A 25504-nucleotide genomic window follows, 5' to 3' on the forward strand; every position below is an offset into this window, starting at 1 on the left:
ACCAATTCATGTTGTTACTCCCATGACCAGAGAAAGTGAAATATTCCTTGATATTGAAAAAGACACAAGCTGCTAAAAATAACAACTCAAGCTTATTAAAACACTTTGCTACTCATTCATTGCAACTGCAGTGCTGGTTGTAGCATGAGTGGAAGTAGGGAGAACGCGCATTTTATGCTTTATAAAAGTGTTGAACAAAGTGTTGACGTTGCTGAATAACAACTTAAACATGAACTTAGTAAAAACAGCAGCTCTTTGCTGTGTTCGTCGAGTCTCTCCAGTCATGGTTTTAAGTGTTTTGAATTCTCACAGTATCGACATTGCGTGTTCGAGGCTTCTTTTTACAGCCTATGGCTCGAAGGAACTGCAGACACGGTTAGCTGAGCCGTCTGATTGGCCAGCGGTAGGCCTATAGGGGCACTTGATTTGGTCTCTGGGGCTGCCGGGTACGTGGAGTTCCACCTTCAGATACATGAAACGGTTCAAAATTGAACCATTTTTCCTTTCCGGCGCTTCATGTGCACCTACCACCAACAGCGCTAAACAAACAGATGAAATAGGAACGAAGACTTTATCATTGTTTTTAACAGAAATGTTTGGTGAACGACTATGAATGCCTTGGAGATCGACCACTGAACTACAGAGACTTTCAGTTCATCTGTCTTCAACTGACAAACATAAACTTCTCAAATAAGACAAATACAGTCAATTTTACACATTAAGTGGTTCAGTTGGAATGCAATTAATCAGAATGTATGTATGTAGAAAACAGCATTTGATATAAAACAATCAATTGATGTTATCACTGATGTTATACCTGATGTTATCACTGATGTTATACCTGATGTTATACCTGATGTTATCACTGATGTTATCACTGATGTTATACCTGATGTTATCACTGATGTTATCACTGATGTTATCACTGATGTTATCACTGATGTTATACCTGATGTTATCACTGATGTTATCACTGATGTTATACCTGATGTTATCCCTGATGTTATCACTGATGTTATACCTGATGTTATCACTGATGTTATCACTGATGTTATACCTGATGTTATAACCTGATGTTATACCTGATGTTATCACTGATGTTATCCCTGATGTTATCACTGATGTTATATCACTGATGTTATCACTGATGTTATCCCTGATGTTATCCCTGATGTTATCACTGATGTTATACCTGATGTTATCCCTGATGTTATCACTGATGTTATCACTGATGTTATCACTGATGTTATCACTGATGTTATCACTGATGTTATACCTGATGTTATCCCTGATGTTATCCCTGATGTTATCACCTGATGTTATCACTGATGTTATCACTACATATGTTTGCTGTGCATTGAGGCACATATACAGCTGCTTAAAGGGAGTCAGTGGAACTGCATGGAGAATAGTATGACTGTTAATCAAACAAAAAAAAGGACATTCACGGTTTTATTGCCAACAGTCATACAGAATGATGATAACTCATACAACCAAAGACTAAATCTGTAAACATTGTTTGGACTCATTTCTTTGTTTTTATTATTTTTTTTACTTGTTCCAAAATGTGTTTTTGTGGTCCTTCTGACAAAAAGACTCATCATATTCAGAATTTGGAAACTAGAGAGAGAGAGAGAGAGAGAGAGGGAGGGAGACAGAGAGAGAGAGAGAAGAAAAAAAAACGTTGAATCTCAAGCAGCAACACTCAAGCAGTACTGCGAAACACAACTCTTAGAATGTGTCCCAAATGGCACCCTATTCTCTATAGTGCACTACTTTTAACTAGGGCCCCCTGGTCAAAAGTAGTGCTTTATATAAGGATTAGGGTGCCAATGGGACGCACACTAATGAACGGCAGGGCATGCCCATGAAGAAGTTCCAGCTATTGCACTTTGAAGAAGAAAAACACCATTGGTACAAAGAAAAGGCACATTTTCATCAACAGAAATGTGAAAAGGCCATGTTGTAGTGTGACTCCCTACTGTATACATGAGGCTGTTGAGTTGACTCACAGTTCTTTGTTGAGCTAACGGAACATTATTTATGCCAAGCTAGTACTGTAATGGTGTAAGATTGATTCATGTAAGATTATTTGATTATTTGATTAAACGTTTGAATAGCATGCGTGAACCTCCAGTCAGGATTTGTCCCTAGGAGTTTTGGGAATCTATTCTTCAATTTGGTCCTTTCCAAAAAAGTCACTGTACAGATCTGCCAAACCAAATGTATTACCGTTCTATTGTGTCTGTTCATAAACTGCCACAAAAGCAGTGGGCTGTCTGGAAATGTACACAATCTAGACTAAAATTACATGAAGCTGCTTTAGGCTAGACAGCAACTGTATCATATTTTGATGGGGAGGTTATCATAACATTGCTATGAACCCCTTTAAAAATCAGAGTAAGACTTATTTAAAAGACAGTTGTGGGAATAGATCCACATACACTTCCTCTTGCTGAAAAATACAGGTAGCCTACAGTATCGTAAATAACTGTCTTCCTGTCAAATAAATTAACTGGAAACACAGGTTCTGTTTTGGTTCAAAATACAGGTAGCCTACAGAATCGTAAATAACTTGCGAGTTCAAACCCCCGAGCTGACAAGGTACAAATCTGTCGTTCTGCCCCTGAACAGGCAGTTAACCCACTGTTCCCAGGCCGTCATTGAAAATAATAATATTTTCTTAACTGACTTGCCTGGTTAAATAAAGGTTTTAAAAAAAACTGTCTTCTTGTCAAACAAATGAACTGGAAACACAGGTTCTGTTTTGGTTCAATCCTAAATACACATCATTATCTAACAGTCAAATGCATCAGTGTCCTGTTTGTGTCACAGGTTTTTGTTAATGGTCATAATATTTCGTTTCTGTACTTATGCATGAACGTGAGGCTAAAACATGTTTTCAGCTTCTCCTCCCAATGGCTGTTTTACCTATGCAATTACTATTTAAAAAAAAATATTTTTAAAAGTTCTAAATATGAATTGTAAATGATTTAATGTATAGATTTCAAGTGGTTGAATTTAAACACGTTGTACCATACAACTCCAATATTCATTATTTAAATTTTATTACAATGTTATTTCAATAGTTATAACAAATATGTAACATATGCTATATAACATGATAAATATGATTGAACTATTCCTAGTTATGTAAATTCAGTCTAAATGCATATGTAAATGGCCAATTTAAATGTTCTATCAGTCAGTTCTTCTGACCATTCTGTGATGTCAATAGACCTATCGAAATCCATACATTGAGAAATGAGAATTAATTTATAATCAATGTTGTTACACAAGAGAAAGTGATGTAATATCCTTATTATCTAATTAGGAGTGCGCTCGGTGAAATCGAGAGGATTTTTCTAAACCTCCCGCCGGTATAGTGATTTACGTTAAAACACGTTGGTGAATTGTTCTCAATACAATTAACACAGATAATCTTTTAAACTTCTGATTGTGCTGTACATTTGTGATAATCATTTGTCAAATAATACACTTTTAAAAGTCCACTATAAAGCCATAAACGCTAGAAATGATGTGAAGAATATTCATTTGCATGATCGAAGCTCCAAACTAGTTGACTTACTACACACCCAGTTTAAAGAAGGATCCAGAAACCAATTATGAAATAATATTTTGAAAAGCAATAAATATATTTTTTTTCTTTTTTCTTTTTTAACAGTGTTAGCATTACACAAGTAACTCCCAAGGAGGTTCAAGGTCTATGAACAATGTCCACAGGAACAGTTAGATTTGTCAAGTCATGCGACTGCAGTGACACAAGAAGAGTACTTCATTATGAAAAACAGTGTCAGTGGGTCAATCTCAATAGTAATAACTTGATTCCTCATGCCCCTCCCTCCTTGTTTCCTTCTCAAAGCACATTGGAGGAGAAGATGTGAGGGTCCTCCCCTCGGATCTACATAGCCTCATGAAACCAGATTGACCGCTGAGCTTACATTTCCTGAAGTGAAACAGAATGTGACATTGTCACATTTTGACATTTACATTTGAGTCATTTAGCAGACGGTCTTATCCAGAGAGACTTTAAAAGTTAGATCAGTCTGGTTTCATGAGGCTATTGGAAGGTTTTTTGGGGGCAAGGAGAGAGGATGCAAGGAATCAAGGGAGTACAACTGAGATTCACCCTGTATCTTTAAAGCCATGTTGACAGCACTATGAGGGGCCAAAGGTTGCGACCCCTGACCCCAACACACTGTGACTACTGTAAAGCAAAACACATTCACGTCTTTAGTTCTTATAAAGCAGATTCATTTTAGCCTGGTCACAGACCCATTTGTGCTGTCTTACCAACTTCTATGGGCTATGGTCATTGTCCCACCCTCTGGTGTTGGCAAGACATCACAAACAGGTCGGGGACCAGGATAGATTCATTAGTAACCCCAAGGGAAGATGTCGTCGCGCTATAGCTGCGATAAAGGACAAATAATCCTACAATATAGTTTCAATATAAACAACAGCATTTTCAAATAGTTGTTCTCCTCTATGTAAATCCTACTTACCAATGACTGTGTAAATCTGGTTGTGCTTGATAGACAAAACTAAAATTCAGGGTTTTATTCGAAAATACTATTTTCTTTCCCCTCTGATGTCGATTTGCGCTTCGTCATCTAAACTACTAACAGTTGTTTTTCTTTGTTTTTAAAACACCAAATCAACATATATGTCCCAAATGCACCTATATGTCTTCTCAAAAATATAGCATTTCAATCATCACAAGAAAATAATAACAGTTCTATAAATATTTTTTATATCAGCAAACCTTCTTCTTTCTCATCCTCCTTTTTTGTGGCTCGGGAGTTTGCTCAGCCACAGACCGCTTCCAAGACACTGTCATCATCGTTAAGTAACCTTTTTTCAACAATAATATATTCTCTATTTTCATCTTCAAGTTTCAGGTTTTCAGGAGGGATTGGAGGTTTAAGTTTCAGAACTCCCATCTCCCACCTGGTTTAGTGAGTGGATCGTCACTATTTCCTGTTGCCCACAGGCTGCTTCAGACAAAGTTCACTTCCTGCAGACACTATGGGCAAGCTGTTGTCACGGTGATGGCCTATCAGGTGACTGATGCTGTCAAATATGTGATCTTTTGTCCGCACCTTTTCAAAAGATACAAAGATGTAAAAAATAATAGTAATAATGTTTTAAAGTGAGTGACATGGGAGATATATGAATATTATTATTATTACAGGTAAACATATTTCTCTCTAGTATACTGTATCTCTCTCTCTCTCTCTCTCTAGTATACTGTATCTCTCTCTCTCTCTAGCATACTATATCTCTCTCTCTCTCTAGCATACTGTATCTCTCTCTCTCTCTCTAGTATACTGTATCTCTCTCTCTCTCTCTAGCATACTGTATCTCTCTCTCTCTCTAGCATACTGTATCTCTCTCTCTCTAGCATACTGTATCTCTCTCTCTCTAGCATACTGTATCTCTCTCTCTCTAGCTCTGTATCTCTCTCTCTCTAGCATACTGTATCTCTCTCTCTCTAGTATACTGTATCTCTCTCTCTCTCTAGTATACTGTATCTCTCTCTCTAGTATACTGTATCTCTCTCTCTCTAGTATACTGTATATCTCTCTCTCTCTAGCATACTGTATCTCTCTCTCTCTCTAGTATACTGTATATCTCTCTCTCTCTCTCTTTCTCTCTCTCTAGCATACTGTATCTCTCTCTCTCTAGCATACTGTATCTCTCTCTCTCTAGCATACTGTATCTCTCTCTCTCTAGCATACTATATCTCTCTCTCTCTCTAGTATACTGTATCTCTCTCTCTCTAGTATACTGTATCTCTCTCTCTCTCTCTCTCTCTCTCTCTCTCTCTCTCTAGCATACTGTATCTATCTCTCTCTAGCATACTGTATCTCTCTCTCTCTCTCTAGTGTACTGTATCTCTCTCTCTAGTATACTGTATATCTCTCTCTCTCTAGCATACTGTATCTCTCTCTCTCTAGTATACTGTATATCTCTCTCTCTCTTTCTCTCTCTCTAGCATACTGTATCTCTCTCTCTAGCATAATGTATCTCTTTCTCTCCCTCTCTCTAGCATACTGTATCGCTCTCTCTCTCTCTCTCTCTCTCTCTCTCTAGCATACTGTATCTCTCTCTCTCTCTAGCATACGGTATCTCTCTCTCTCTCTAGTATACTGTATCTCTCTCTCTCTCTAGTATACTGTATCTCTCTCTCTCTAGTATACTGTATATAATATAATAATATAATAATAAGAGATTCTCTAGCATACTGTATCTCTCTCTCTCTCTAGTATACTGTATATCTCTCTCTCTCTCTTTCTCTCTCTCTAGCATACTGTATCTCTCTCTCTCTAGCATACTGTATCTCTCTCTCTCTAGTATACTGTATCTCTCTCTCTCTCTCTCTCTCTCTCTCTCTCTCTCTCTCTCTCTCTCTCTAGCATACTGTATCTATCTCTCTCTAGCATACTGTATCTCTCTCTCTCTCTCTCTAGTGTACTGTATCTCTCTCTCTAGTATACTGTATATCTCTCTCTCTCTAGCATACTGTCTCTCTCTCTCTCTCTAGTATACTGTATATCTCTCTCTCTCTTTCTCTCTCTCTAGCATACTGTATCTCTCTCTCTCTAGCATACTGTATCTCTCTCTCTAGCATACTGTATCTCTTTCTCTCCCTCTCTCTAGCATACTGTATCGCTCTCTCTCTCTCTCTCTCTCTCTCTCTCTAGCATACTGTATCTCTCTCTCGCTAGCATACGGTATCTCTCTCTCTAGCATACTGTATCTCTTTCTCTCACTCTCTCTCTCTCTAGCATACTGTATCTCTCTCTCTCTCTCTCTCTCTCTAGCATACTGTATCTCTCTCTCTCTAGCATAATGTATCTCTCTCTCTCTAGCATACTGTATCTCTCTCTCTCTAGCATACTATATATCTCTCTCTAGCATACTGTATCTCTCCCTCTCTCTAGCAGACTGTATCTCTCTCTCTCTAGCAGACTGTATCTCTCTCTCTCTCTCTAGCATACTGTATCTCTCTCTCTCTCTAGCATACTGTCTCTCTCTCTCTCTCTCTAGCATACTGTATCTATCTCTCTCTAGCATACTGTATCTCTCTCTCTCTCTAGTATACTGTATCTCTCTCTAGCATACTGTATCTCTCTCTCTCTAGCATACTGTATCTCTCTCTCTCTAGCATACTGTATCCTCTCGCTCTCTAGCAGACTGTATCTCTCTCTCTCTAGCATACTGTATCTCTCTCTCTCTAGCATACTGTATCTCTCTCTCTCTCTAGTATACTGTATCTCTCTCTCTCTAGCATACTGTATCTCTCTCTCTCTCTCTAGCATACTGTATATCTCTCTCTCTAGCATACTGTATCTCTCCCTCTCTCTAGCATACTGTATCGCTCTCTCTCTAGTATACTGTATCTCTCCCTCTCTCTAGCATACTGTATCTCTCTCTCTCTCTCTCTCTCTCTCTCTCTCTCTCTCTCTCTCTCTCTCTCTCTCTCTCTCTCTCTCTCTCTCTCTCTCTCTCTAGCATACTGTATCTCTCCCTCTCTCTAGCATACTGTATCGCTCTCTCTCTCTTTCTCTCTCTCTAGCATACTGTATCTCTCTCTCTAGCATACTGTATCTCTCTCTCTCTAGCATACTGTATCTATTTCTCTCCCTCTCTCTAGCATACTGTAACTCTCTCTCTCTCTAGCATACTGTATCTCTCTTTCTCTAGCATACGGTATCTCTCTCTCTAGCATACTGTATCTCTCTCTCTCTAGCATACTGTATCTCTCTCTCTCTAGCATACTGTATCTCTCTCTCTCTCTAGCATACTGTATCTCTCTCTCTCTAGCATACTGTATCGCTCTCTCTCTCTCTCTCTCTCTCTGTAGCATACTGTATCTCTCTCTCTAGCAAACTGTATCTCTCCCTCTCTCTAGCATACTTTATCGCTCTCTCTCTCTCTCTCTCTTTCTCTCTCTCTAGCATACTGTATCTCTCTCTCTCTAGCATACTGTATCTCTTTCTCTCCCTCTCTCTAGCATACTGTATCGCTCTCTCTCTCTCTCTCTCTCTCTCTCTAGCATACTGTATATCTCTCTCTCTAGCATACGGTATCTCTCTCTCTCTCTAGCATACTGTATCTCTCTCTCTCTCTAGCATACTGTATCTCTCTCTCTCTAGCATACTGTATCTCTCCCTCTCTCTAGCATACTGTATCGCTCTCTCTCTCTTTCTCTCTCTCTAGCATACTGTATCTCTCTCTCTAGCATACTGTATCTATTTCTCTCCCTCTCTCTAGCATACTGTAACTCTCTCTCTCTCTCTCTAGCATACTGTATCTCTCTTTCTCTAGCATACGGTATCTCTCTCTCTAGCATACTCTATCTCTCTCTCTCTAGCATACTCTATCTCTCTCTCTCTAGCATACTGTATCTCTCTCTCTCTCTAGCATACTGTATCTCTCTCTCTCTAGCATACTGTATCGCTCTCTCTCTCTCTCTAGCATACTGTATCTCTCTCTCTCTAGCAAACTGTATCTCTCCCTCTCTCTAGCATACTTTATCGCTCTCTCTCTCTCTCTCTCTCTTTCTCTCTCTCTAGCATACTGTATCTCTCTCTCTCTAGCATACTGTATCTCTTTCTCTCCCTCTCTCTAGCATACTGTATCGCTCTCTCTCTCTCTCTCTCTCTCTCTCTCTCTCTCTCTCTCTCTCTAGCATACTGTATATCTCTCTCTCTAGCATACGGTATCTCTCTCCCTAGCATACTGTATCTCTTTCTCTCTCTCTCTCTCTCTAGCATACTGTATCTCTCTCTCTCTCTCTAGCATACTGTATCTCTCTCTCTCTAGCATACTGTATCTCTCTCTCTCTAGCAAACTGTATCTCTCCCTCTCTCTAGCATACTTTATCGCTCTCTCTCTCTCTCTCTCTTTCTCTCTCTCTAGCATACTGTATCTCTCTCTCTCTAGCATACTGTATCTCTTTCTCTCCCTCTCTCTAGCATACTGTATCGCTCTCTCTCTCTCTCTCTCTCTCTCTCTCTCTCTCTCTCTCTCTAGCATACTGTATATCTCTCTCTCTAGCATACGGTATCTCTCTCCCTAGCATACTGTATCTCTTTCTCTCTCTCTTCTCTCTAGCATACTGTATCTCTCTCTCTCTCTCTAGCATACTGTATCTCTCTCTCTCTAGCATACTGTATCTCTCTCTCTAGCATACTGTATCTCTCTCTCTCTAGCATACTGTATCTCTCTCTCTCCCTCTCTCTAGCATACTGTATCTCTTTCTCTCCCTCTCTCAAGCATACTGTAATCTCTCTCCCCCTCTCTCTAGCATACTGTATCGCGCACTCTCTCAATTCAATTCAATTCAAGGGCTTTATTGGCATGGGAAACATGTGTTAACATTGCCAAAGCAAGTGAGGTAGATAATATATAAAGTGAAATAAACAATCAAAATTAACAGTAGACATCTCTCTCTCTCTCTCTCTCTCTCTCTCTCTCTCTCTCTCTCTCTCTCTCTCTCTCTCTCTCTCTCTCTCTCTCTCTCTCTCTCTCTCTCTCTCTCTCTCTCTCTCTCTCTCTCTCTCTCTCTCTCTCTCTCTCTCTCTCTCTCTCTCTCTCTCTCTCTCTCTCTCTCTCTCTCTCTCTCTCTCTCTCTCTCTCTCTCTCTCTCTCTCTCTCTCTCTCTCTCTCTCTCTCTCTCTCTCTCTCTCTCACCCACTGGGCACACACTAGTTGAATCAACATTGTTTCCACGTCATTTCAACTAAATTACATTGAGCCAATGAGGAATAGACGTTGAATTGACCTCTGTTCCCAGTGGGTATTCACTCAATCACTCACCCTTTCTCTTATTCGCCTTTTCACACTAGTGTAACTCACTCCCCCCTGCTTCTCCCTCCCTGCTCACCGTGCCCTCAGGATTCACCAGCAGTAGGTGTTTGGCCAGTCCACTGTGCATGCCCGTCAGAACGTACGACCCAGGGTTGGTGGTGCTCTTCCTAACCAGGAAGTCTCCGTCATCTACCAGTAGTTTCTCTGCGTCTCGTCGGCTCATCTCGCCGTGGTACCAGGCCTGGCCTTCCAGCTCCTCCTGGGCCTTGAAGGCAGCAGAGCGCACCAACAAGGGGCTGGAGTTATCCACAGATCCAGCCTTGTGAAGGGCAGGGACCGCTGACTGGGTCAGGATGGCATCCTCAAAAGGCTCTGTGGTGGTGGGATAAAGAATATATGTAAGCAGGGAACACAATGTGGTGAAAATAGGCCTATGCAGGTACAAAGGGGAGCATGGACAATGTAAGTTGTGTATTGTATGTTACACCATTGCATTGTTGAATACTAGTTTCTGATTGGCTTGAAAAGCATTCTATAGCATGCATTATTTAAGTGAAGAAGAAGCCCGGTGTTTGGAGGATATATTGGCATGGGTGTTGTTAGGCCCGAGACGAGGTTCAAGTAACAGACACATCTAAACATCAACTGTTCAGAGGAGTCTGCGTGAATCAGGCCTTCATGGTCGAATTGCTGCAAAGACAAATCGCTACTAAAGGACACCAACGCGTCGTGGAACCCACCTTCCACATCGTTTCTACATTTTGTTTTAGAACACATAGCCCCTGGTTGATTAAAACTTCCATAATGGATGTGTTACTATGCTATATGTCTGTGTAGTCATACATTAATGCTTCCCAAGTTTTATTCCTGGAAATAATTACACTATGTGTAGGCACTCGGTAGTAATTTAAATATTATTCAGTAAATTGTTCACATACTGTAAAGGAGGAGGAAGAACCTGTATGAAGGAACCTATTATAACCAAGATGTCACCTCATTCCCCGCCTCCATTAAGACACACGTGGTTCTTCATTCACCTCTACACTATATTCATAAGGAGCAACGTGGCATACATGTCATTTGTTTGACAGATATATCACCTATATCTGAATAACGTGCAGTTTACATGTTACCCTCAAGTTGTGGGGAGGTTGTGGGAAGCCACGACAATCATAGTGTCTACAGCACAGGAGGCTGCTGAGGGGAGGACGGCTCATAATTATGGCAAGAGCAGTTAATGGAATGGCATCAAATACATGGAAACCATGGAAACCATGGAAACCCTGTGTTTGTTAACACTCCACTTATTCCAGCCATTACCACGAGCCCATCCTCCCAAATCAAGGTTCCGCCAGCCTCCTGTGGTCTACAGTGATATCTCCCTTTTGTTTTGGACCTGACACAATGTGATTATAGCACAAAGCCAACCCCTTGGAAACAATAGCCAGATCACCTCTATAATTATAATCTTGTCTCGTGGTTGGACTAGTGTTATTACTGTTAACAATTAGCGATTAGTGGTAAGGTTATTATATCATATATATATAAGGTTATTCATATACAGGTTCAATAGGAATTATACTAGTGTTATTAGCATAAACATTTTAGCAGTGAGGTTCTTCTTTTTATAAGTATGTTCAGCCGGTCCTAAATCACTGCCTATCCATCCCCCTTGTTCCCCTACACCTCTATGTTAATATGTCTAAGGATAAGTATAAGCAGAGTAGTGGTAAAGCTACAGATCTGTAAACATTGAAGGGCCAAGGGGAGGGGTAGAAATCGTAATAGGACCGGATCATTGGATAGGATTATGCTAGTGTTAACAGCAATTAGCGTTTAGCAGTTAGTTTCTTCTTCTTGTCTATGTTGAATGGGAAAATTCTAGTGTAATTAGCGATCCGCGGTTAGTTCCTTCTTCTCATAGATGTTGAATAGGAATATGCTATTAGTTATTAGCATTGGCCATGTCAGCGTTGGGTTAGTTCTTCTTACTCATGTCAAACAGGTCTTTCCTGGGACTGTCTTTTGCTACGCCTGCTGCCCCCTCTGCCATGCTGTACAATAATGTGAACATTGCTTACAGGCAAACATATCTCTCTCTCTCTCTCTCTCTCTCTCTCTCTCTCTCTCTCTCTCTCTCTCTCTCTCTCTCTCTCGTTACTGTTAGCAATAAGCAGTTAGAGGTAGATATTCTTACTCATGTCGAACAGGTCTTTCCTTGGACTATCTTTGGCTGCTGTTCCCGCTGCCCCTTCTGCTGCCATGCTGTCCTGTTCAGCCTGCAGGGCTGCCAGCACCTGGGCGTCGATCTGCTGGGTGTTCACGTACGTAGGCACATCCCCTGTTTTTGGTACCGTACTCTTCCCCTCGGGCAGACTGTAGATGTCACATGATCCTAGACATCAAAGCAAGAGTTAAAAACAAGAAAGACTCATTTATATTTTCTGTCATCTGAAAGTAAAATAGACAATAAAGAGTCTCTCTCTTCTTACCTGGGGGGTGGGGGGAGGGGGGAGTTATGAGTTAATAGAAACGAGGGATGCATATCTTTCACTTTCAAGATACATATCTATGGGCTCTAATACAATACAGGAACTATACGTATCTAGATACATGGGCTCTAATACAATACAGGAACTATACATATCTAGATACATGGGCTCTAATACAATACAGGAACTATACATATCTAGACACATGGGCTCTAATACAATACAGGAACAATACGTATCTAGACACACAATACAATACAGGAACTATACGTATCTAGATACATGGGCTCTAATACAATACAGGAACGATACGTATCTAGACACACGGGCTCTAATACAATACAGGAACTATACGTATCTAGATACATGGGCTCTAATACAATACAGGAACAATACGTATCTGAACTCATCAAAAAAAAGAAACGTCCCTTTTCAGGACCCTGTCTTTTAAAAATCCAAATAACTTCACAGATCTTCATTGTAAAGGGTTTAAACACTGTTTCCCATGCTTGTTCAATGAAATAAAGAATGAATTAACATGCATCTGTGGAACGGTCATTAAGACATTAACAGCTTACAGATGGTAGGAAATTAAGGTCACAATTATGAAAACTTAGGACACTAAAGAGGCCTTTCTACTGACTCTGAAAAACACCAAATGAAAGATGCCCTGCTCATCTGCGTGAACGTGCCTTAGGCATGCTGCAAGGAGGCATGAGGACTGCAGATGTGGCCAGGGCAATAAATTGCAATGTCCGTACTGTGAGACGCCTAAGACAGCGCTACAGGGAGACAGGACGGACAGCTGATCGTCCTCGCAGTGGCAGACCGCATGTAACAACACCTGCACAGGAACGGTACATCCGAACATCACACCTGCGGGACAGGTACAGGATGGCAAAAACAACTGCCCGGGTTACACCAGGAATGCACAGTCCCTCAATCATGCTCAGACTGTCCGCAATAGAATGAGAGAGGCCGGACTGAAGGCTTGTAGGCCTGTTGTAAGGCGGGTCCTCACCAGACATCACCGGCAGCAACGTTGCCTATGGGCACAAACCCACCATCGCTGAACCAGACAGGACTGGCAGACAGGACTAGTCTTCACTGACGAGTCTTGGTTTTGTCTCACATGGGGAGATGGTCAGATTTGTGTTTATCATTCAAGGAATGAGCCTTACACCGAGGCCTGTACTCTGGAGTGGGATCGATTTGGAGGTTGAGGGTCTGTCATGGTCTGGGGCGGTGTGTCACAGCATCATCGGACTGAGCTTGTTGTCATTGCAGGCAATCACAACGCTGTGGGTTACAGGGAAGACATCCTCCTCCCCCATGTGGTACCCTTCCTGCAGGCTCATCCTGACATATGACCCTCCAGCATGACAATGCCACCAGCCATACTAGTCGTTTTGTGCGTGATTTCCTGCAAGACAGGAATGCAAGACAGTGTTCTGCCATGGCCAGCGAAGAGCCTGGATCTCAATCCCATTGAGCACATTTGGGACCTGTTGGATCGGAGGGTGAGGGCTAGGGCCAATCCCCCCAGAAATATCCGGGAACTTGCAGGTGCCTTGGTGGAAGAGTGGGGTAATATATCACAGCAAGAACTGGCAAATCTGGTGCAGTCCATGAGGAGGAGATGCACTGCAGTACTTAATGCAGCTGGTGGCCACATCAGATACTGCCTGTTCCTTTTGATTTTGTCCACCCTTTGTTCAGGGAAACATTATTCCCTTTCTGTTTGTCACATGTGTCACGTCCTGACCATAGAGAGCCCTCGGGTTCTCTATGGTGTTTTAGATCAGGGTGTGACTCTAGTGACTCTAGTTCTAGTCTGTATATTTCTATGTTGGTGTTTTATTATGGTTCCCAATTAGAGGCAGCTGATTATCGTTGTCTCTAATTGGGGATCATACTTAAGTTTTCCATTTTTCCCACCTGTTTTGTGGGATATTGTTTGTGTTAGTGTTTTGTGGGATATTGTTTGTGTTAGTGTTTTGTGGGATATTGTTTGTGTTAGTGTTTTGTGGGATATTGTTTGTGTTAGTGTTTTGTGGGATATTGTTTGTGTTAGTGTTTTGTGGGATATTGTTTGTGTTAGTGTTTTGTGGGATATTGTTTGTGTTAGTTTGTTTTGTTTTGGGATATTGTTTGTGTTAGTGTTTTGTGGGATATTGTTTGTGTTAGTGTTTTGTGGGATATTGTTTGTGTTAGTGTTTTGTGCATATTGTTTGTGTTAGTGTTTTGTGCACTACGGCTTTCACGTTCGTGTTGCTTATTGTTTTTGATAGTTACACTGTGTAATAAAGTATATGGAACTTGGTCCGTTCCTATTGACGAATGTGACAACATGTCTGTGGAACTTGTTCAGTTTATGTCTCAGTTGTTGAATATTGTTATGTTCATACAAATATTTACCCATGTTAAGTTTGCTGAAAATAAACGCAGTTGACAGTGAGAGGACGTTTCTTTTTTTTGCTGAGTTTAGACGCATGGGATCCGATACGATACATGAACGATTTGGTGCCGATTCTATTTGTTTAGAGTAACGAAACGATTTGGTTCGATGCGATACGATTCAATGCACACGTTTATTGAATAAACACATTCATTTTCCATTCTAAATGAAAATCTGCTGCTGATAGAGCTCATGAGCTGGGCCTCTGAGCTGGGCCTCTCTGAGCTGGGCCTCTCTGAGCTGGGCCCTCTCTGAGCTGGGCCCTCTCTGAGCTGGGCCCTCTCTGAGCTGGGCCCTCTCTGAGCTGGGCCCTCTCTAAGCTGGGCCTCTCTGAGCTGGGGCCTCTCTGAGCTGGGGCCTCTCTGAGCTGGGGCCTCTCTGAGCTTGGGCCTCTCTGAGCTGGGGCCTCTCTGAGCTGGGCCTCTCTGAGCTGGGCCTCTCTGAGCTGGGCCTCTCTGAGCTGGTCCGCTCGGAGCTGGATCTGTCTGAGCTGACGTGTGTGTGTGTCAACGTTTCCCTTAGCTGGTAATAGCCGGCTTTTGACCAATAAAAAAAATAGAAAAGCTAATAAATAAAATTGTCCGGGAAAAGAAGAAAAAACACCATTGTGAAGTAACGCTTTTTAGCCTCTTCATTGATGGAAATACATTTTACCGGTCATGCTTATCCGTCTATAGGTTCATTTGCATAATTTAGTGTACTTAATTCGGCACTCGTGTACAGTATATTCGTCATGGATTTGACCACATGCGTACAGCATACAGATACAGTCTTTGAGCGTAATATCTGTCAGACAGCGCGAGAGCTGCTGCTACAACATCTCAAACAGCAAATGCAAAATGCAAAGGCAACGGATGGCAAGTCACACACCACTTTGCAATAAGCTGGAGGCAGTATGCATTTTGAAAACAGATACTTAACTGTTTGAAAGCTGAAAGTTTTATTACATATTATGAGGCATGTCTTACCTTGCTTCAAAGTAGCCTAGCCAAAACCTGACCATATCTGTGGAGCACAATTATTTTTATATAACTTGTAATAAAAGCATGGATGAGTCTCTGTATCAGCCTGAGAGAGAAACGGCCGTACCTTGGCAATGTTCCTTAGGTGGTAAAAAGCTATTTTGGTCCTGAGATTATGTTTAGTTATATTTGACTGGGACCGATACGTAATGGTCAATCGTAATGGTGAGCGAGACGGTGAGACGGAGAGAGAGTAAGAGACAGAGAACGACAGACAGAGAGAGAAAGCTAGAGACAAACAGAAAACAAAGAGAGAGATTGTGACACGTCCAGAAAGATATCCAAAGAGAGAGAGAGAGTGAGAGAGAGAGAGAGAGAGAGAGAGAGAGAGAGAGAGACCAGAGACAGATAGATCCTATTTTACCCTGTTGGACGAGTATCCCAGTAGGCCTCCTGTCCGGCCCCCAGATCTCGCCACAGTGTCTACCCTGGTAGTAAGTCTGGTCCACCCCAGCCCCTGGGGCCTGCTGCTCGAGGGACAGACACAGGAAAAACAACAGAATGAGTCAGAGAAAAATAAAGATAAAAACAGCAACTCTTCTGCAAGGTCTGTATTCCTTCCTTCCTCTGTCAGCAGGATCCATCTCATTCATGATTGGGAAGCAAATCAAATCCCAGAGGCTAACAGGATGTATTTCTAGACTGTGGTGATGTATGTAGGCCCTGGGTGCCTTAGGAAGAGGTAGCATGGATGAGGTAGGATGGATGAGGTTGGTGTGGCTAAGGTATAATGGATGAGGTAGGTGTGGATGAGGTAGGATGGATGAGGTAGGTGTGGATGAGGTAGATGTCGATGAGGTAGGATGGATGGATGAGGTAGGATGGATGAGGTAGGTGTGGATGAGGTAGATGTCGATGAGGTATGATGGATGAGGTAGGATGGATGAGGTAGATGTGATGAGGTAGGTGTGGATGAGGTTGATGTAGATGAGGTAGGATGGAGGAGGTAGACTCTGGATGAGGTTAGTGTGGATGAGGTAGGATGGATTAGGTTGGTGTGGGTGAGGTTGGTATGGATGAGGTAGGTGTGGATGAGATTACCAAGTGAGGATGAGGTTGGTGTGGATACGGTAGGATTGATTAGGTAGGTGTGGATGAGGTAGGATAGACGAGGTGAGTGTGGATGATGTAGTTGTGGATGAGGTTGGATGGATGAGGTTGGTGTAGATGAGGTTGGATGGATGATGTAGGTGTGGATGATGTAGGTGTGGATGAGGTTGGATTAGATGAGGTTGGATGGATGAGGTAGGTGTGGATGAGGAAGGATGGACGAGGTTGGATGGATGAGGTTGGTGTAGATGAGATAAGTGTGGATGAGGAAGGATGGATGAGGTTGGATGGATGAGGTAGGTGTGGATGAGGAAGGATGGACGAGGTTGGATGGATGAGGTTGGATGGATGAGGTTGGATGGATTAGGTTGGTGTAGATGAGGTTGGATGGATGATGTAGGTGTGGATGAGGTTGGATTAGATGAGGTTGGATGGATGAGGTAGGCATGGATGAGGAAGGATGGATGAGGTTGGTGTGGATGAGGAAGGATGGACGAGGTTGGATGGATGAGGTTGGTGTAGATGAGGTAAGTGTGGATGAGGAAGGATGGATGAGGTTGGATGGATGAGGTTGGTGTAGATGAGGTTGGATGGATGAGGTTGGATTAGATGAGGTTGGATGGATGAGGTAGGCATGGATGAGGAAGGATGGATGAGGTTGGATGGATGAGGTAGGTGTGGATGAGGAAGGATGGATGAGGTTGGATGGATGAGGTTGGTGTAGATGAGGTAAGTGTGGATGAGGAAGGATGGATGAGGTTGGATGGATGAGGTAGGTGTGGATGAGGAAGGATGGACGAGGTTGTATGGATGAGGTTGGATGGATGAGGTTGGATGGATGAGGTTGGTGTAGATGAGGTAAGTGTGGAATGGACATCCTGGGAATTATATTTCTAACTGGTGATGACGTACCTACACATCATGTTGATTTGTGGTACTGTGTGGCTCAGTTAGTGCAACGCCAGCAAAGCCAAGATAGTGGGTTCATGTCCCGCAGTGATCACACAAAACATGTATGTAGTCACTGTTCAAAACTGTGTTGAACTCTTTGCAGAATTGTATATATGTATATTTATTTAACTCGGCAAGTCAGTTCAGAACTAATTCTTATTTACATTGATGGCCTACCCCGGCCAATCCTGGGACAATTGTGCAGCGCCCTATGGGACTCCCAATCACGGCTGGATGTGATACAGCCTGGATTCAAACCAGGGACTGTAGTGACACCTCTTGCACTAAGACGCAGTGCCTTAGACCGCTGTGCCACTCAGGAGCTCTGAAGTGTAGCACTCTGTACTGGCTGTTGCTGCTGCATATGGTGAGATGTGGCGAGGGAACTGTCCTGTACCTCAGCCTGGATGCTCTGGCCTAGCCGGGTGTCTATGAATCCTCCAGGTGGTGGCATCTTTCCGGGGATATTGTTGTAGTACGGATGTTCGGCAGGCTCCTCCTCCTCCTCCTCTGTCCAGACTGACTCCATATTCAGAACCCTGTCATCACACAGAGGGTCGATCAGCTGTGAATTGCTGCTCACTAGAAAGCAGGATTAATACGTGGATCGTGAAGCTCTTCCTGCAGACATTACAGCATATGTCTAGCAGGGTGGATGGGAAGGACGTACCAATATATGTCTAGCAGGGTGGATGGGAAGGATGTATCAATATATGTCTAGCAGGGTGGATGGGAAGGACGTACCAATATATGTCTAGCAGGGTGGATGGGAAGGACGTACCAATATATGTCTAGCAGGGTGGATGGGAAGGACGTACCAATATATGTCTAGCAGGGTGGATGGGAAGGACGTACCAATATATGTCTAGCAGGGTGGATGGGAAGGACGTACCAATATATGTCTAGCAGGGTGGATGGGAAGGACGTACCAATATATGTCTAGCAGGGTGGATGGGAAGGACGTACCAATATATGTCTAGCAGGGTGGATGGGAAGGATGTACCAATATATGTCTAGCAGGGTGGATGGGAAGGACGTACCAATATATGTCTAGCAGGGTGGATGGGAAGGATGTACAACATACAGTTGAAGTCAGGAGTTTACATACAGCTTAGCCAAATACATTTAAACTCAGTATTTCACAAATCCTGACATTTAATCCTAGTAAACATTCCCTGTCTTAGGTCAGTTAGGATCACCACTTTATTTTAAGAATGTGAAATGTCAGAATAACAGTAGAGAGAATTATTTATTTCAACTTGTATTTCTTTCATCACATTCCCAGTGGGTCAGAAGTTTACAAACACTCAATTAATATTTGGTAGCATTGTCTTTAAATTGCTTAACTTAGGTCAAACGTTACGGGTAGCCTTTCACAAGCGTCCCACAATAAGTTGGCTGAATTTTGGCCCATTCCTCCTGACAGAGCTGGTGTAACTGAGTCTGGTTTGTAGGCCTCCTTGCTCGCACATGCTTTTTCAGTTCTGCCCACAAATGTTCTATAGGATTGAGGTCAGGGGGTTGTGATGGCCGGTCCAATACCTTGACTTTGTTGTCCTTAAGCTATTTTACCACAACTTTTGAAGTACGCTTGGGGTCATTGTCATTTTGGAAGACCCATTTGCGACCAAGCTTTAACTTCCTGACTGATGTCTTGAGAAGTTGCTTCAATATATCCACATAATTTCCCTTCCTCATGATGCCATCTATTTTGTGAAGTGCACCAGTCCCTCCTGCAGCAAAGCTCTCCCACATGATGATGCTGCCACCCCATGCTTCTCGGTTGGGATGGTGTTCTTCGGCTTGCAAGTGTCATGACCTTGGCCTCTTTGGGTATAGCAAGCCCCATCCCCCTCTCCCTGCCCCCCCTTTCCTCCTTCAACTAGGTTGCTGTGGTCAGAGAGACGTTGTAAATTCCTGAGGATCTCCTCATGGACACACAGTATATAGAGAGGATACATTTTCATAGAGGACAAAGGAAATCCTTCCACCTCACAGAACTTGAGGTACAAACAAATTTCATGTTCCGGAGAAAGTATGAAAAATCGGTGAAGAATCCAGCTACAAACTGGTCCATTTGTCACAACTTCGGGAAGCTCATGGGAGACGGTGTGGCCACATTACCATAACGCTGTTTATATAATAGCCTCAGATATAAGGTTTACATCTAATTGTTGTTTAAGATGAATGAGTGAGTATGATACTGTTTGTATAATTGTGTAATATGATTTTGGACTGTTTAATGAAGAAAAATACAATTCCCTTTTGATTTGAACTAAATCTGAGGACCGCCCCTGAGCCCAGTTAGGGTCAGGCCTCCGGGGATTGCCCTTTTTCAGCCCTTCCGAATAAAACCCCCACTCGGTTTTTCGATCAGCAGATCAAGCTTACCTCACTTACGAGATGGCTAAAGGTTGCAGACCATGTTTTTCTCCATTAGGAGGACAAAGGTTGTAGACCATTGCTGAATCTTTTAACCATACGACGTGGTTAAACTCTTAGACTATCGATACCGACAGAATAAGAACAAGTCTTTGATATTAATTACTAGTCTGCAGCTAGGAATTCGGTATCATTGAACACGAAGAACGACAACCGCCGAAACATCCATTCTATAACAAATGTCACTCTGAACTATCCCCTCTAACCGCAACCGAGAGAGAGATTCTACAAAAGAAACAAACTTTTCACCAGCGATCAAGACGACACACTGAGCTTAAATATATTGATTGATTGCAATTGTTCCCGAATGAGTGAGCGTTCATGTGTAAAGGATTAGCATTCAAATTGTTATAATTATCACTCTTTAGTGACTTCTTAGTCGACCCCCACTTCCCCTTTTGTCTAACAAGCCGTCATGCCGGTTTAGCCCACTAGGGCACATCCGCTATCATTTAATGTACCCACATGTACCTTGTTTGTTTGTTTATACATTTCTGTGAATTACTTAGTTAGTAATAAATTAATGATTTAAGACAATTGATGTATGGATGACTCATAGTGAAGACTGGGTTCATGCAGATAACCAACAATTTACAATGTTTGGAATGAGACTAACACGAGGTAAAGTAAATAATTCAATACTTTGAATATTAATTGATCAGATAAAATATCTGAAAAGTTATTTTAGGAAATCATAACTTTGTAATCTGAATATTTGTCCTTGGTGCCCCGACTTCCTAGTAATTACGGTTACATGATTAATCGGTCTAATCGCGAATTAACTCATTACAGAAAATCTTTGATAAAAACTATCAGTCTTCAGTTAATGATAGTAAAAACACGACACAAGCCTCCCCCTTTTTCCTCCAAACATAACGATGGTCATTATGGCCAAACAGTTCTATTTTTGTTTCATCAGACCAGAGGACATTTCTCCAAAAAGTACAAAAATCTTTGTCCCCATGTGCAGTTGCAAACTGTAGTCTGGCTTTTTTATGGCTGGCTTTGGAGCAGTCGCTTCTTCCTTGCTGAGCGGCTTTCAGGTCATGTTGATATAGGACTAATTTTATTGTGGATATAGATACTTTTGTAAATGTTTCCTCCAGCATCTTCACAAGGTCCTTTGCTGATGTTCTGGGATTGATTTGCACTTTTCACACCAAAGTACATTCATCTCTAGGAAACAGAACGCGTCTCCTTCCTGAGCGGTATGACGGCTGCTTGGTGTTAATTATTGCGTGCTATTGTTTGTACAGATGAATGTGATACCTTCAGGCATTTAGAAATTGTTCCCAAGGATGAACCAGACTTGTGGAGGTCACAATTTTTGACTGATTTATTTTCATTTCCCCATGATGTCAAGCAAACAGGCAAGGTAGGCCTTGAAATACATCCACAGGTACACTTCCAATTGACTCAAATTATGCCAATTATCTTAACAGAAGCTTCTAAAGTCATGACATCATTTTCTGGAATTGTCCAAGCTGTGTAAAGTCAACTTAGTGTATGTAAACTTCTGACCCACTGGAATTGTGATACAGTGAATTATAGGTTAAATAATCTGTCAGCAAACAATTGTTGGAAAAATTACTTGTCACGCACATGATGTCCTAACCGACTTGCCAAAACTATAGTTTGTTAACAAGACATTTGTGGAGTGGTTGAAAAACAAGTTTTAATGACTCCAAGTATGTAAACTTCTGACTTCAACAGTATGTCTAGCAGGGAGGATGGGGAGGACATACAGCATATGTTTATCAGGGAGGATGGGGAGGACATACAGCATATGTCTAGCAGGGAGGATGGGGAGAACATACAGCATATGTCTATCAGGGAGGATGGGGAGAACATACAGCATATGTCTATCAGGGAGGATGGGGAGAACATACAGCATATGTCTATCAGGGAGAATGGGGTGGATATACAGCATATGTCTATCAGGGAGGATGGGGAGAACATACAGCATATGTCTATCAGGGAGGATGGGGAGAACATACAGCATATGTCTATCAGGGAGGATGGGGTGGATATACAGCATATGTCTATCAGGGAGGATGGGGAGAACATACAGCATATGTCTATCAGGGAGGATGGGGAGAACATACAGCATATGTCTATCAGGGAGGATGGGGTGGATATACAGCATATGTCTATCAGGGAGGATGGGGTGGATATACAGCATATGTCTATCAGGGAGGATGGGGAGGACATACAGCATGTCTATCAGGGCACACACACACACACAAAACATAGGAAATAATGTCACTGTCGCCTATGATGGCAGACGGGCTCACCTGTCGTGTACAGAGGTCATCTTGCTGGAGGGACACTGGAGGTACTGCTGGAAACGGAGGTCAAAGGCCTGGCCGATGGTGCTGATCACATCCTGGGCCAGACCATCACAACACTCCAGAATATGACACGCTAGAATAGGAGAAGAGGTGCAGAGGTCAACTACTAGCAGGAGAACGGTGAAGAAGAAGAAGAAGAAGAAGAAGAAGAAGAAGAAGAAGAAGAAGAAGAAGAAGAAGAAGAAGAAGAAGAAGAAGAAGACGAAGACGAAGACGAAGAAGTAGAAGAAGAAGAAGAAGAAGAAGAAGAAGAAGAAGAAGAAGAAGAAGAAGAGAAGTAGAAGAAGAAGAGAAATACAGGTAGGGCCTACCTCTTCGGTTGACAGGATCTTTTGCTACATAGGCAACATAATGAGTCGTGTCCTGGACCAAGGAAAGGAAAATTAGTCAATGGTGAACAGAGACTCCAAAGGGAAAGTCAACCAGGAAGGCATTCATACATCGACATCTACAGCAGTCCTTAGGAGAGTCTGCATATTAATGTATAGATGTGTTAATACACCGGACTGACATGAATGATAAACAAAATAAACCGATATGAGGCGGCAGGTAGCCTCGTGGTTAGAGTGTAGAGGCGGCAGGTAGCCTCGTGGTTAGAGTGTAGAGGCGGCAGGTAGCCTCGTGGTTAGAGTGTAGAGGCGGCAGGTAGCCTCGTGGTTAGAGTGTAGAGGCGGCAGGTAGCCTCGTGGTTAGAGTGTAGAGGCGGCAGGTAGCCTCGTGGTTAGAGTGGAGAGGCGGCCGGTAGCCTCGTGGTTAGAGTGGAGAGGCGGCAGGTAGCCTCGTGGTTAGAGTGTAGAGGCGGCAGGTAGCCTCGTGGTTAGAGTGTAGAGGCGGCAGGTAGCCTCGTGGTTAGAGCATTGGGTCAGTAACAGAAAGGTTACTGGATTGAATCCCTGAGCTGACAAGGTCAAAAAAATCTGTTGTTCTGCCCCCTGAACAAGGCAGTTAACACACTGTTCCCCGGTAGGCCCATCACTGTAAATAATAATTTGTTCTTATCTGACTTGCCTAGTTAAATATTTTTTTTAAATAAACATCTATCTGCCCATATTAGAGACTTGGATGAGTCTCATGATTGTCTCAGCCATAATCTACAGTCAGATTCATTCAACGGATAAAACATGGCTCCATAAATCTTTCTGTTTTTCAGCTTGTGTTTGTGACCCACATTTCCCATAAGCTCTCTCCCATTGTAAATAAGAATTTGTTCTTAACTGACTTGCCTAGTTAAATAAAGGTTCAAATCAAAGAAATGGTTCTTACTGGATCACTCACTGGATCTCCTCCTGATGCAAAGGAAATGGACTGCATATGATGATTGGCTATGATCTGGCAGAGGCACACACATTGATCAGGAAATCAAATAACACTGTAGCCTAACTGTTCTTGACATCTCTTACAGAAATATCTTTTCTTCACAAAAGGGAACTTTACATTGTTTGTAAAAACTGACCTGTTTGGAGTCTGGGGTCATCAGGTTGAGGCTGCTGGTGGAGATATTCAAATTGATGCTCATCCCAGCAAACTGGAGGTTACTCTTCCCCAATATGCTGGACAGGGCTTTAGATGGAGGCTGGAGGGAGAGAAGAGAGGCAGGTAGGAGATGAGTTGTACATCATACACAAATAGAGCAATAATAATATGAATAATACATTTTGTTTGGTCATTTTATTCAGAAACCCAACGTGCCAGGACACTGAAGCAGCTGCTATACTCTGATAGTCTACAGCAGTTGTCACCAACCTTTTCTGAGTCAAGATCACTTTCTGAGTCAAAATGCATGTTGAGATCTACCCGCTCTGATTTTTTATTACCATGACTTAGAAAATGTAAGCCCATGCAACATTAACCAATTAAAAACAGTACTGTAGCAATGAGGTTTGTTCAGTAAGCTATAGGCCAATACATTATCACCATACTGGCTTTCCCTGAATTCACCTGCCAATGCATTGTTGTTCGGGACATTTAAAAATATATATATTTCAAAATCTGAGGTAGGCTATATGATCGGTAATAGATTCATTGTTGTATTACTTGTGAGGCACAGCTGAGTGAGCATACGTTTAAATAATTAGCTTTTTTATTTTACTGGGCTGATGGTGCCTGTATCTGATGGTCAGTCTCAGCGGAGGGAGAGAGCAGCAGACTGAGGGTCAGTCTCAGTGGAGGGAGAGAGCAGCAGACTGATGGTCAGTCTCAGCAGAGGGAGAGAGCAGCAGACTGAGGGTCAGTCTCAGCAGAGGGAGAGAGCAGCAGACTGAGGGTCAGTCTCAGCTGAGGGAGAGAGCAGCAGACTGAGGGTCAGTCTCAGCAGAGGGAGAGAGCAGCAGACTGAGGGTCAGTCTCAATGGAGGGAGAGAGCAGCAGACTGAGGGTCAGTCTCAGCTGAGGGAGAGAGCAGCAGACTGAGGGTCAGTCTCAGCTGAGGGAGAGAGCAGCAGACTGAGGGTCAGTCTCAGTGGAGGGAGAGAGCAGCAGACTGAGGGTCAGTCTCAGCTGAGGGAGAGAGCAGCAGACTGAGGGTCAGTCTCAGCAGAGGGAGAGAGCAGCAGACTGAGGGTCAGTCTCAGCTGAGGGAGAGAGCAGCAGACTGAGGGTCAGTCTCAGTGGAGGGAGAGAGCAGCAGACTGAGGGTCAGTCTCAGCAGAGAGAGAGAGAAGCAAACTGAGGGTCAGTCTCAGCAGAGGGAGAGAGCAGCAGACTGAGGGTCAGTCTCAGCTGAGGGAGAGAGCAGCAGACTGAGGGTCAGTCTCAGCAGAGGGAGAAAGCAGCAGACTGAGGGTCAGTCTCAGCTGAGGGAGAGAGCAGCAGACTGAGGGTCAGTCTCAGCAGAGGGAGAGAGCAGCGGACTGAGGGTCAGTCTCAGTGGAGGGAGAGAACAGCAGACTGAGGGTCAGT

At 42.8% G+C, this 25504-nt stretch overlaps 1 protein-coding gene across 1 annotated transcript in view; it reads right to left on the reverse strand.

Moving 5' to 3' along the window:
- Positions 1 to 1438: 1438 nt before the first annotated feature.
- shc3 (SHC (Src homology 2 domain containing) transforming protein 3) overlaps positions 1439 to 25504 on the reverse strand; it is a 61940-nt gene continuing 37874 nt past the window's right edge. Inside the window, exons 4-12 of the mRNA XM_046306109.1 lie at positions 24060 to 24179; positions 23870 to 23935; positions 22918 to 22969; positions 22550 to 22679; positions 18211 to 18352; positions 16177 to 16279; positions 12038 to 12235; positions 9917 to 10212; positions 1439 to 5123 (exon numbers count right to left, since the gene is read on the reverse strand). Of these exons, the coding sequence (XP_046162065.1) occupies positions 4995 to 5123; positions 9917 to 10212; positions 12038 to 12235; positions 16177 to 16279; positions 18211 to 18352; positions 22550 to 22679; positions 22918 to 22969; positions 23870 to 23935; positions 24060 to 24179 (1236 nt within the window). The 3' untranslated portion in view covers positions 1439 to 4994. The remainder of the gene's footprint in view (positions 5124 to 9916; positions 10213 to 12037; positions 12236 to 16176; positions 16280 to 18210; positions 18353 to 22549; positions 22680 to 22917; positions 22970 to 23869; positions 23936 to 24059; positions 24180 to 25504) is intronic.

The sequence above is a fragment of the Oncorhynchus gorbuscha genome, linkage group LG16, assembly GCF_021184085.1.
Source record: "Oncorhynchus gorbuscha isolate QuinsamMale2020 ecotype Even-year linkage group LG16, OgorEven_v1.0, whole genome shotgun sequence".
Taxonomy (NCBI): Eukaryota; Metazoa; Chordata; class Actinopteri; order Salmoniformes; family Salmonidae; genus Oncorhynchus; species Oncorhynchus gorbuscha.